At 34.0% G+C, this 14,124-nt stretch overlaps 2 protein-coding genes across 3 annotated transcripts; one reads left to right on the plus strand and one right to left on the minus strand.

The window, feature by feature from the left end:
• Positions 1-1,729: 1,729 nt before the first annotated feature.
• APG1 (S-adenosyl-L-methionine-dependent methyltransferases superfamily protein) lies at positions 1,730-4,990 on the minus strand. The gene is made up of 3 exons (XM_022290229.2): positions 4,113-4,990; positions 3,321-3,627; positions 1,730-2,069 (listed from the first exon to the last, which is right to left on the minus strand). The coding sequence occupies exons 1-3, from the start codon at positions 4,655-4,657 to the stop codon at positions 1,914-1,916; spliced, it is 1,008 nt and encodes a 335-aa protein (XP_022145921.1). The 5' UTR covers positions 4,658-4,990; the 3' UTR covers positions 1,730-1,913.
• Positions 4,991-6,282: 1,292 nt separating this feature from the next.
• GG1 (Ggamma-subunit 1) lies at positions 6,283-9,735 on the plus strand. 2 transcript variants are annotated; one of them, XM_022290194.2, is made up of 6 exons: positions 6,283-6,718; positions 7,991-8,043; positions 8,214-8,258; positions 8,373-8,441; positions 8,640-8,675; positions 9,130-9,735. In XM_022290194.2, the coding sequence occupies exons 1-6, from the start codon at positions 6,581-6,583 to the stop codon at positions 9,152-9,154; spliced, it is 366 nt and encodes a 121-aa protein (XP_022145886.1). In that variant the 5' UTR covers positions 6,283-6,580; the 3' UTR covers positions 9,155-9,735. The 2 variants fall into 2 exon arrangements, with proteins under 2 accessions (XP_022145886.1, XP_087982311.1); XM_088126185.1 differs by lacking the exon at positions 9,130-9,735 and having other exon boundaries at positions 6,297-6,718; positions 8,373-8,881.
• Positions 9,736-14,124: the final 4,389 nt, after the last annotated feature.

Raw genomic sequence — 14,124 nt, forward strand, 5'->3', positions numbered from 1 at the left:
GTGGGACCTACCTCAAATTTGGAAATCACTCCCCGAAAGAAGTCCAATTCCATTACACCCAAAGCAGGTGTACAGTCTTATTATTTCTGGTTCCATGTGATCTACAGTATATTTTTTGATTATTTGACAACTAATACCATTTTCTCTCTCATATTCTCTCACGATTTTCTGCATGTTTCTTTTAGACTTAGTTTTTCCGACTGCTTTCTTGCCTTTTTCCTATTTCCCATTTGTAACCTTCTCCTCTACCCAGATCTGTTTGTCAACTTTCAAATATTTGAAGTCTCCTACATCACTTCTCATCTAGGTGCATTTAAACATTCTAGATATATATATTTTTTAATTTATAATTATTTAATTTTGTATTCTTAAAAAAAATTATATTGAATTGGTAAAAGAAAATTCATTATAATAAATAATGTAATAATAATATCAAATAAAGTGTAAAAAAAATTCAACTTAAATACAAAAGGTACAATTTATTACTATTAAGTAATATAATATAAAATAGATCTAAAAATTATTGTAAGCAATTATTATTTTTAATATAAAAAATCTTATAACATCATTTTTAATTAATGCAATTTTAAATTAGTTACACATACATGGGGTATTTTGGTAATCATCATATGTCTAATTACAATTCTAAATGGAAGTAAACACTATGAATTAGTATATGATTCCGATTCCAGATAATAACATTCCATGTGGTAAACAACATCAATAGAATAACATTACGATTCCGACTCATTTCATTACATCAATAGAATAACATTTCGATTCCGACTCATTTCATTACGGTTCAATTCACACTTCTTTCGGTGCACATTATTTAGTTCATGAGCATGGACAGTAACTTTTAAAACTACATCTACATGTGATTGGACTCTTAGCATGCCTATACTACGAAAAATTTTCAACAGTTGAACACATCCTATTAATTAACAAAATTATAAACAAACTCTTGGTCCAATAATGATTGCATGAACAGATACTAGTAATAAATGAGATCTACTCCCTCTCAGTCAGAGGTTCAAATCTTCATACTCTACATTTTAAATAAAAATGACAAAACAAAAAGAAGTATCATTTTTTTTTATCAGAACAAAAGAAGACTAAATTGTATCAACTGTTTTAGATCAAGTGGATAAGAAGATGCAATTTTTACAAGGGTTCGACAAGAAGATGCCTGTCCAAGACAAGAACTTGTTTGATGACTCTCTATAATGGTTTAGATAAGGAAAATTTTAAATACATATATTAGGAAGAGGGGTTATGAAGTGGAAATATAAGTAGAATAAGGAGTGGTCCGGGCTTAGTGGATGGATGGCAATAATGTTAAGAGTTGAATTCAAGAATCTGACCATTGACTTTAATTAAAAAAAATAAAAAGTTTAAATTTAACAATAAAAAAATTAATTAATTAAAGAGTAAGAAATTAACAAAGGAAAAAAAATAAGCCAAATATAGCAAGGTGGGCTAGTGGCCCTAAATGTGTAGTCCACATTTCAATAGGAACGTAGTCCTTAGGTTGCTTGGCTTGACACAAGACTCACCATACTAAATTATAATTGCTTCTTCACTGTCCTTCTCTAATTTTTGTAAAGGTATTTTATATTCCAAATTTCTCTCTCTTGCAATTATTTTATATCAAATTGGACTTACTTGAGTCTGAATAAGTTTGGATGGCTCTTGAAAGTCATTCTGACCTCAAGATGACGTTAGGAGCTTTAATTTGGAAGGACTGATTTGATTCTATGGAAGTTTTCTGAATCCTGCAAAAGTTTTAATCAAAATCATACACATTTAGCAAAGTGGAAAGGACAAGCAACAAGAAACAAACAGTACTACGATTAGCAAACTATAATTGCATCTCCAAGAGTAGAACATCAACTTGAACCCTTCTCCCCAACTCAGATTGGTTGCCCTTCTGGAACAATCTGATCTTTCATCCACATGTATATGGGAACCAGCACATAGTATGTAGCTGCCATGGCTCCCAGAAGGAAGCGAGCCAGGAACACAAATGGATTTACAGGTTTCGACACATCCTCTTCCTTGGGACCGAGCTGCAAGGTATACATTTAATGCTCAAAAAGCTGAACATGAAGTAAAAACAACCTTACAAAGACAGAACATCTGCGACGAATATGTTAATGAAACATAGTTAAAGATCTCATACTTCAGATTATCACTCAATATTATGATTTCAAAGTCTTGATGCGGATGTTCATGTTCATAATTGTTTCTGGTTAGAATGAGTGTTCGTGTTCAGAGACTTGATGATTTCAAAGAACTGAATCCATATGATAACCATGGACTGGTTTTTGCAGATGCATCCTCGCAAAGGGGCACAGCAGTTCCCTAGAAGTCTTGGGGTAGCATGTAACATGTTCTAAAATATGTAAATAGGAATAGATTTGGATGAATTAAAATGTAATATGCAAACATGTCTACCTTAATGCTGAAAACTTCGATGAATGCTAAAACCCAAGTACGAGCTCATCTCATGCTCACTTATAAGAAGCAATAACCAAAATAAGACGGTAAATTTAGGACTTTAGATTAAAATAATATATTTAGAATGATGTATGCATCTTCAAAATGAGTAATTGCTTTTCTTAGGAAATTCTAACACATTTTATTTAATTAATGATCCTAACCATCTGAATTCTCCTCCAGCCAGAAGTCTGAAATTCAGTGTCAATACTCAATACTTATAGAATTGAGAATGATTAATAATCCAATGATATGGGGGCATATCAAGATCTCTACTGCGAGAGTTTATGATAACAGCGATCAGAGCACAAAGTTAATTAGCCCATGCTGCACATCTTAACAGAAGAATAGATAAGCAATTTTATACCAGAATCACCAGATTATTGCTCTGAAACTAGTTATTTCTCACAGTTAAATTTTTTTTTGTGTCGTTCTAGGTCTCTTCAAGTGCCTTTTTTCAAAAAGATATTACATAGACTCTGACATTATTATGGGGGAGAAGCAGCAACTATTAAGGGCAAAGAAGCAGCAAAAGGATGTACAAGCACACGATTTTCAAAGATTTATTTAACCAATGGTAGTCAGAAACTCAGAAAAAGAATTCCTCACTTTTTGTAGCTGTTGTTTTGTGTGTGAGTGTGTGTTTGCGGGGGATTGTTTAACGATGCAAACTGAAAAGGGGCACAGAACATGTAAAATAACAATTTATCCAGTGCTGTATCATTCTTGACAATGGTTATAAGATAATGGCAATCAGATATGATTTATGAGAAACATTACAACGATCCCGAGCATAGGTTGAAAGTGGTGAAAAGACTTACCTGCAAAGGAGATTCACCAGAATAAGGCTTCACTCCAGTCACAGAACATCCCATGATTAGCCCATGCCGGCGAACTCCTCGGTACCATTTTGGACCAATCCTTTTCAATTGGACATCTTTAAATCCAGCATTTTTGAACCACTCAATATACTCTTCTTCCTTTGGGAAAAGCATCCACACATCTGCAAAGAAGCGAGACAGCCAAAACGTTGGGTACACCGGACCAATTAGACATGCTTTTCCACCAAGTTTCAGGACCCTATATGCTTCCGTGATGCCACGCTGTGGATCTGGCCAGTATTCAATACTGAGCAGAGAAATCATAAAACAAGATCAGAGTTACCATTAAAGCTGTCTATCTCTCACATACAAAAAGTTAAACATATAACACACACAACCCTTATGCTGAAAGCCACTTATCTGTCCTCCAGCTACAATCTCTTTAGATAAAAAAAAGCTAATTGCAAATTCTTCTAGTAAAATTTGAGTTGGAATGATCTCCATCCACCATGCAGCCACATTTCTATCTTAGTAGTATTGTGCTACCATATGATCTCTTTCTTTTACACACATAAAAAAATTCTAAATAAATTATTGATTAAATGGGAATGACTCACTTCTTCAGTCTTGATATGGGAATGCCAAATTCTTAGGAAACATATTCTAAAATTGTTTCTGTTTCAGAGTGATTCACAATGTTCAAGATCCCCTAGACTTCCGTTTCAACTAGTAAATCAACATTTAGACATACAACATGCACAAAAAACGAAGAGAAAAGTTTCAGCAGTACACCTTCCAGCAGATACATATCTATCTGCATAATCAGTACGAAATGGGAGATCCTCAGCATCCCCTTCAATGATTTTGCAATCCTTCAAGGGCTCCTTCTGCTTAGCCTTGGCAAGCTGATGAGGCGATTGGTCCAGGATGGTCACATTTTTGGCATCCACGTGCTTGACTATCCCTAAAGTAGTAAAACCAGTACCACCACCAACATCTACCACAATCATATTCCTATCGCTGAGATCTGCAGGCTCGAGAGCTTCATCCCTCATGTCCTCGGTCCAATGCCCAGGGTTTATGATGTGGTCGTACACGATTGAGAGAAACCTATAGAACCAGAATGCCTCCTTCTTGTGTTGAATGAACCTAGGCTGAGAAGCTGGCCTGGAAGCAGAAAGACTGCACTTAGGCGCCATGGGCGCGGCCTTGGAACATCTATAGGTGGAAACAATACCCAATCTGGGAAAATTCGAACCCGAAAAACCCAAGCCCTTGGGGGCCAATCCTCTGGTGAGCTTGAGGCTTTCAGCTCCATTGAGCATTGCAGAAGCCATAATTTAAAGGAGCAAACAACCCAGCAGGCAAAGACAGTGAAATTTGACTAAAATGGTCAGATAATTAGAGAACTTATCAAGAAAACCGGCGACCAAAACCTACAAGTTTGTCCGTTTGAAGGTGCAAATTGGTGGATGCGACATGCATGCAGAGGCGTGAGGGAATTTCTAAGCAGAGGCAGTCGAAAATTTGTCTACGGAGCGACGAACGGGAGAGTGGAGATTACAGCTACGGCAAAATCAGAAAGAAGAGTGAGGCGGACAGTTGAGAGAGCCTCGAATGTGTGGAATGGGAAGAGAGTTAACGCAAACCGGCACTTGTGAGCCCAGCAATTGTGTGGCGCTACTTCCTCCTTTACACAAATTTCCAATTAGAAAACGATTGCGCCTTTTTTTATTATTTATTTATTTTATTTAACTCTTTTTTAGAATGGTCGAATACTTAAATTACATATTAAATAATACAATAACAACCATTTTAACTCACCATTCTGCAATGTTAGTGTCTTTTTTCTATTATACTATTATTATTTCTTTTTTTAAACAAATATTATTATATTATATTTTTAAATGAACTAAAATTAGTTTTATTCCTAGATTTTTTTCATAGCCCAACTTATTAAATTATATATTATTGACTTAAATATTAGGGTTCGAATTTTCACCTCCACATTTTGATGAACTAAGAAACAAAATCAAATATATTAAATTGTTTCTAAAATATTACATCATAGACAATTAGAAAGTAAAAACAAGTATAGATGAGTAGTAATTAGTATATTTCAATCAAGATTGTGAGTTGGATCTCACATCCACCTGTTGTATTAAAAAATAATAATGATAAATAATTAGAAAAATAGATTCGAATTAGAACCTTTCAAAGGTACAAATATCTTCATCATTGATACTTTGTTGGATAATCCTTTTATGTTTTATTTTTAAAATTTTGTTTGTTTTCTAATCTCGTTGGTATGTTTCACCTTTCTTAAAACAACCAAAGTTGAAAATAATAAAAACAACTTCTTGTTATTTGTTTAGCTTTAAATTTTAGTTTAGATTTTGAAAACGTTTTTAAATAATAGATAAAAAAAAAAAAGAAATAGTGACGAAAATAGTATTTATAAACTTAATTTTTAAAAATAAAAAATAAGAAGAAAACAATTATCAAATACATATTAAACTATGCTTAAGTAAATCACGTAATGTGATTTTACAACAAGTTCTAAAATATTATTTAAGCAATACTAAGAAAGAACCATATATAAAATGCCTATAAAACACTTTTTTTTTTTTACATCAGCCTATAAACCAATTAGAAATTACAAACTGGTTTTATAAATTAACTAAACTGATTTTATATATTCTTATTCTCACCATCTAATCACAATACAGTCAACTAACTTGAATATAAATAAATTTGTTAAATAACTTATTTTCAACAAAAAAAATGGCGAGTTTAAAAAGTACGTGTGAAAAAAACAACAAATTTTTTTTTGTTTCTAATTAACAATATTTGTTCAGATTGACGAATTTAAAATGAAAAATCACTTAGCCAACCTGTAATTAAGATGCACTGAAAAATCACCCGACTATTTTTAGGGAGAATCAGAGTTTTATAATGCAGAATAACTTTGATTTTAGATTTTAAGAAATACAAATTTTTTTTGAAGTTGAAGCGTGGAAATTTTTCGAAGCTAAAACGGAAACCAGAAACAAGAAGAATAAAATCCCGATTTGTTTGCTGATTACGACATCAATTTGTTGGAACTCTCTTTCTTTCTCGTCTGCGGGATGAGATTTGTAGGTTGCAGAATGATTCTGCCTCTTCAAATCCGTTGAACCGTTCAATTCAAGTTTGCTTGCTCTATGGGACCCGAGAGACAGTGAGTGTAGACTGTGGGTTGCGGAGCTCCGTTTTGGTGTATGGTAATGGCGTCGTCTCTGGACGGACAGCTCGTACCCGAGGCTTCAATTGGAGTCGGAGCCGCCGTTGACTCGAGAGGAAAGCATCGCGTTCTTGCGGAACTCAAGCGTCTCGAACAAGAACAAAGATTCTTGCAGGTTTTTGTTCGCCTCTTGTCTCATGGTCTCGCTTATTTTGCTGTTTGTTTTCAATGCATTTCCCCAATTTCTTTGATATTTCAAATCACTTGCCCGTTCCTGATCTTCGTATGGAATTCTGGAAAAATTAAGGAAATGAAGGCTTCTCTCATAGAAGAAGATGCAATACTAGCAAAAAACAGTAAGGGCGACAGAAGAGAGATTAAAATTAGGCTTGTTTGCTATGTCTTGTGCTAAAAATGAAGCAATGTATATTCTGTATTCGTTAAGAGGTTTCCAATTTCCAAACAGAATTTCAAGATGAATTGTTCAATGGTAACAGAACTTAAAACTTGGGACACTTTGATGGCTTCTTTCCTCTTCTGGTAAAAGAGAGCCGCCAATGTTAATTTCCTTTTGGGTTATAAGTTGTATGCTAAGTTAAGTATCAGAGAGCCTTAATTTGTTTTTTCTGATACCATTTAAATCTATGTTGACATTTCACTGTGATATGATGAAATCTGGAGAAGTAGACATGCTTGAGATCAAACTGGTGGAGATAATAATGGTAAATGTATAACCTGAAAATATCTGAGCAAAGTAGGGTTCTCCAGTTAGAGTGTATCGGCTATGAATCTTCTGTTACCTACTGCAAGAAAAATTTATGGAACAAGTCAAAGGAGAGAATGGAATTTTCAACATCATTAGGGCCATGGAGAAGAAACATAAATCTATTAATGTCTCCATGTCGTGGGCAGGGCTAATTTTCTTGTTATAGTAATGGTTGAGTTTGTTTTCAAGTTATAAAACATGGGAGTTTCTTCTTGATACGTCAACCTATGACGGATCCAGATATCTGTGTACTATCTATTATATTATCCTTGAATCTAAGATGAATGAATAGCTTAATGAGAAGGGTATATTTAATTTTGATTCCCATATAGTTATAGTGCACGATCCATTATCATTGATTCTCAAAGTTACTTGTTTCTTGTAACAGTATTGCTATCCTATCGCCATTAATTGTGAATGTAGCTGTGGCTGTTATACTTTTTGCATACCTACCATTGTTTAAGCTTTGTCTGTGACTTCTCATCTTCGAGGAAGATGTAACATTAGCGATCTGCGTCTGTTCATCGGTATTAAGTCTTCCGACTTCCATGCCTTTGTATTATCAAATTGACTACCAAATAACAAGCTGAGAACAACCCATGATTCCTCTCTTTTGCTTAGATATATACACTTTCAAATATTGACTTCATTACTGACTTGTAAATGTTTTCTTCTGTTCAGGAAGAGTTGGAAGAGGTTGAGAAAATGGGAAACATCTCAACCATATGTAAGGAGTAAGTCAAGTTATCCTTTTTACATATTTTTCCCCTTTTATTTCTGGTGTTGCGCATTGAGATCACTAATTAGCATAGGGAAATGGAGGAAGAAGGTAATTTTAATCCATTCATTTACAATGAAATGTTTTCGAATATGGATTTAAAACAATCCTCTTTTATGCTCCCAGATTGCTACCCTGCATTGAAGCCAAATCAGACCCACTTTTGCCAGTGTATGTTTTACACAACGCCCTCCCTCAACCATATCGATCTATATATATATATATATATATATTTATATTTATTTATTTATTTATTTATTTATCAGCTTAACTTCTTGTCTACAGGCTGCATGGCGTTGTAAATCCACTCTGGGATCGTTGGTTCGAAGGAGCCCCAAGTTCACCAGACTGCAGGTGCTGGATTCTCTAAAAAACTGACTATTCCTTTCAAATGTAGAAGATGTCTGGCATATATAACATACTAATCGACATCCTCGAACATTTGAGGCTCGGATTTTGCAATGACGCGTAACGTTGAATGGTCTAGTTTGGTGACAATCCGTGTCTACTACGTTACTACTAATGCAATGTTTTTCACACTGCTTGGGACAGGACAGAGATTGTGGATTGGAACAGACTTGTTTGTTGGTAAGACCAACTTCTTCAGCTTGCTGATATCTGTGTAGTTATTATTGCTTCATTGAGGTTGGACTGTGGAAGCAGCCGGCCCAAGCCCAACGATATGGGTCGGCTTGTTTCATTTGGGCTCTCGTTTTGTTAACAACCTGGATTCGGCCCAATATTTTTGGCCCATGACTAGGCGTATCAATTATTTTCTAGTTGACTTGCTTAAAGACAGTTATTGTCTTCTTTTGTTTTTTTTTCCCCTAAAACAAACACAAGACTCCTTTGTTAATTGAGATAACCTAATTACACAAATGACTTAAATCTTAATAAATAGAATAGGGGTCCATGTGAAAATTACCAAGCTACCGATGTTAATATATTTTTAATAAATAAAATACAGATAAGGGGGGAAAACTCAATTTTAAGGCATCTCCATTATATAATTTTTACACCCCAAATTCTTTTGAAATCATAGGTCCATCTCTCTTCCTCCTCTCTGACCAGTTACCACAACCCCAACCTCTTTCTTCGGCAACCTCAGATCTCAAACCAGCGGCACTGGCGAGACCCATCCGATGAAACGTGCGATAGTACGCAGCCCCTACGAGTTCGACAAGCCACAGATGGTGGCGGCTCAAGAAATTCGACTTCAGCAGCGGCAAACCCACGGCGGTGCAACACCCATGAACCTGAACCTGAACATCCACGAACAACCACGAACCCGACCAGATCTGTGACGACCTCCACGACTAGATTTGTAGCGCAACACCCACGGACCCGAACAACCAAATATGCACGCCCCCTGCAACACTCTTTCGGCAACAGTCGCGGCGGCGCGACAAGCAGACACGCGGCGGCGATTCCCTTTCGGTTGCACTCCTCTTCGACGACGATGCGAACCCCCACCGCACCAGATCTGTGGTTCTCCTCCAGCAAGCTGAACCCCGATAGCAATGGCCAGTAGCCCAGATCTGCGGTCATCCTAGGATTTTTTTTTTCAAAGAGAAAGTATATGGAGTGTATATTGGGTATATATTTCTTTTAATTAAATCATATATATATGCAGCATGTATTTTGGATATATTGTGGAATATGAATCGGGTATACGTAACACATTGAGAGTATATTATTATCATACTGTAAATTCGATTAAAAAAAATATATATTATAGATTAGTATATAATAACAACCTTTTGAGGAGTACATGTAGGTGTTGAAAAAATATATATGTGTCGAAAAATTCGAACAAGAATTATAGAACAAAAAGCCAAAGCGAGCCTTTGACTAAAAAGCTTTTAACCCTTGTGTGAGTAAGTTATACTAGCAACTTGCTGTGTCATGTCCATTTTCGTAACACATATGATATGGTAACTCATTTTCGTAACACATATGATATGGTAACTCTTGAGATTGAGATCTTTTTGCTACTGGTACAATCACCTCTCACGAGGTTGAAGTAGAGCCAAAATCTGTCCCACTAACCTGGTCAATCTCTCGGGTGAAATGTTTGGGGTGACATGTGCATTTCGAAATATTTACATCATTTGTTCTCGGTGGTGCTCTAAAGTTAAAAGAAGACCTAAGATCTAAATTTGGGTAGGGACTTTGCTAAGCTGTGCCTTGAGAAAAACATGAGTATTTTCCTTCGATAATTGGCATAATCTCCAACTTGTGAGTTCAATCCCTTCACCCCTACATATTGTACTAGAAAAAAAGAATTATAGAAAAATTAAGCAAGATAAATTTGAAAATATAAAATCTTTAATAAATGGAAGAATGTTTTGTCTTAATCTATAGTATATATAAAATGTAGGATGAAGAGAAACTTCTATATACCATTTTTGCCCTCTCATTATAACTCTTTTCACTTTTCTTTTGATGGCAATTGTGTCATTTAAATACAAATTTTCTCTCTCTCAATTTATCGCTTCTCTCCATCACGATCTCATCCCTCTAAATTCCCCTATTTTCTCTTACTAATTTTCTCTCTCTTAATTATTCTTTCATTAACTTTATCTTTTTCATTGATTCTTTTTTAACTACTTTCATCTACCACATACTCTCCCACAATCCTTTCATCTTCCTAACCCCCTTCAAATTATCACATACCCTCTCCCAATCATTTCATCTTCCTAATCCCCTTCCAATCCATATATAAATATGTGTCCTCTCTTTCTCATGCCAACCAAAAATGAAGAGGTCGTGGATGGAACAAAGTGGAAAATTTTCCAAGTGGTGTGAAGGTATGAAAATTACTCTCTTGCTTTAGCAACGACAACAACAATGCACATATGGGTGATCGAGAGGAGAATTGATAGTGAAGAGAAACCAAATTAAAGCTGAGTTGATGGCATCGGTTCACTTTCCCCAAATTTATCATTGTTCAAATTGAAAGAAATTCTAGAGTACGATGTGTCGAGATGGTGGTCGATGGAATCGAGATAAAAAGCAAAATTCGATTATTCTCATAATTTGGATAATAAGAATGCTTATGAGTTTGATTTTTATTTATTTATTTTTTAAACTGATGTTTTTGATTTATATATGTGAAATGTTGTAATTATTTTTACAAAGTTAGGGTAAACAAACAATTTTTATCCCTCTCAATATCATCAGGTTGGACCTTTTAGGGTTTACTCTTTCTCTCACTCTTACCTTTCTTTTTCATTCTAGAATGAACAAACTCAATGATTTAACGTCATACAATTTAACAAAGATAAAATGTAATATAATAATTTATAATCAAGAAAATTAGAGGTAAATTAAGAACGTTCATTCATTAAAAAAAAAACCTTGCACGTTGGTGCTTTTTCATCTTTCTTACACTTCAAATTTGTACTTACTTTCCATACTAATATTTCATCATCTTCTTTTATTACAACAATATCATACCTTGAATTTATATTTATATATAATCACTTTCTTTCTTTAAAATGATAATATTATAAACTTAAAAAACACTATTTGTTTTACTTTAATTTAGAACTACAAGATTCTATGTGCAAGACACGTGTTTCTTACTAGTTAAAAAAACATGTATATGAAAAGTATCAATGAAGATAAATAGACATAATAGACCTGAATGGTCGAAATTAAAAAAGGGCAATATAGTAAAAAAATCGTAAAAGTATAAAAGTGAAAATTTTCATTGAAAATAGACCTTTGTGAAAAATTGATTGTGAAACATCCTCGAGAAGAATTCCTCTTGCTAATTTTGTAGAAATTATGAGCGCATAGGCATCAAATCCTCGGTTATGGGTAGCTTGTGCTTTTTGAGATTCAGAATGTAATTAGGACATTGATGCCCTCTTTTCAGGTGAAGTAGAATAGTTAAAATAAATAAATAAAAAGTAAAATAAAATAAAATCTTTTGGATTTTATATGACTTTGAAATATATCCACTTAATATACTTTAAAACATTAAAAATCAGATGAAAATTAAATATATTTCTGAATTTATTTCATCTGGGTTAAATTAAATATATATATTTTATAAATTATAAATTAGAGATAGAAACAAGAGAGAAGATAATAAATATCTTTATCCACTTTAACTATGTTCAATAATTCGAATCAACCATTTTTAAATAAAGATACATAGATATATCATATAATGAAGTTGAAGGAGAGATAGAGTATAATGTGTATATTATTACGTCAAAACGAGTATAGTTGAGTAGTAATTGACATATATCTTCAATGAAGAGGTTGTGAGTTTGATCATCTACCCCATAATAATTATAATTGCTTGTTCTACCCTATCGGCTACCAGTAGAAGGAAACCTTTTTTACCGTTTAGGGCATTTAAGGAAAAATGAAAAAAAGAAATACGAAATAATGGAATAACGGTGGAATATGGCAGTAATTTAAATTATTTCATTTTATTATGTTTATGCAATATGAATCAGAGGGTTAAAATACATTTTGTTGTTTTATTTTTATATTATTTTTAATCAAAAAGTAAGTTCGTATATTTTTATAATTAAATCCATCAGGTAGTAAAATACTTTTAAATCAATCCATTTATATTAAATGATTTACCGTCAAGATGAATTTAGTTCAGCCATAATTAGAATCTATTTACGAGACCAAGAGATCATAGGTTTGAATCCTCATTTTCATATATATGTATAAAATACTTATTTTCGTAATATGAAATTCTCAACGAGAAGATTAGTTGGGAAGTGATCATTTCAAAGTTAGGATGAAAGTGTTGCAGCACAAGACGAGAGGTCGAGAAGAAAACGTCTAGGTATCGTCCACAGCGCCACGACATTATCCTAAAGTGTTAGGTAGTCATTATTGTTGTGATACCTTAACAGCTTTGAGCATTTAGAGATCCAACTATAATAATCTTCACATAGTAAAATTTACCTTTGCAAAAAACTGGACGTAGTACATGAGGATAGAGATTCGAACCTTCGATCTTTTAATTTGGTAGATGACATATGTCGTAAGTTATGTTCATATTGACTATATCATTTTTTAGATCGATTGTAGATTAAAATAAATTAATTTATATACTTCATGAGATTATCAAGTCCAAAAGATTGAACTTTCAACCTTCAAGAAAGAAGAAATATCTTTCAACAACTGAATTGTGCTGGAGTTGACTCTCACTGTATTGTAACAAACCTATATTATTTTATTGATACAAATCAATCACCATCAAAAGTTGTTGTTTGATATATAAAAAAGGTAAAATAATAATAAACGATGCAGATTGATTTAGCATTTTTTTGTCCATAAATGAATGGAATTGTGGACAGGACCCGAGGCCATGGGCTTTGGCTTGGGTTTGGAAGTGAGTCTCTAAAAATTGTTTACTTTCTATAGAGCGACAGAGAGACTGAGAAAGGCAGGCGCAGACGCAAGCCAGTTTTTGTCTTCAACATTTTCGGAACCACAAATCTCTCCTCCCTTTCTACTTTCAACTAATCATCAACCCATCTTCAAATTTCTCCACATAATTACTCTCCATTTACGTCTATAAATTAGTCCAAATGAATTCAAACATACTTTCCTTAAATTAAAAATTATACATTAAAAAAAAAAAAACTATTGCTGCTGGTGCTGAGGATAACCGTACTGTGACGCCCGACTAGAGATGAAGGGTACACGAATGAACCACATCCAAATGAGAGGGGATTCTGAGATCATGGAAGAATGATCAAGAAATGGTTAAAAGAATTGATAGTCACTACTTATACTAATATGATGCACCTTCATTTTCGATGGCTCAATCGTAAGAACTTCAAAGTTAAGTGTGCTTGCATGCTGGAAGGACTTGTATTAGTTTGTAAGGATAGTCTATGCTCTTCTAAATAGCTAAGAGTTAGAGGGTGGTGGCGTAGTCGGATCGAAGGAGAATGTCGGGGCGATTAGGGCCAAATCCAGATTCCGAATCCTGGGCCTAGGACGTTAGCACCCCAAGTACCTCAAATATATCCACAATGAATACGGCATTGTC

This window comes from Momordica charantia (genome assembly GCF_013281855.1).
Source record: "Momordica charantia cultivar OHB3-1 chromosome 6 unlocalized genomic scaffold, Mcharantia_2.0 BLBB01000006.1, whole genome shotgun sequence".
In the NCBI taxonomy this organism is placed as follows: Eukaryota; Viridiplantae; Streptophyta; class Magnoliopsida; order Cucurbitales; family Cucurbitaceae; genus Momordica; species Momordica charantia.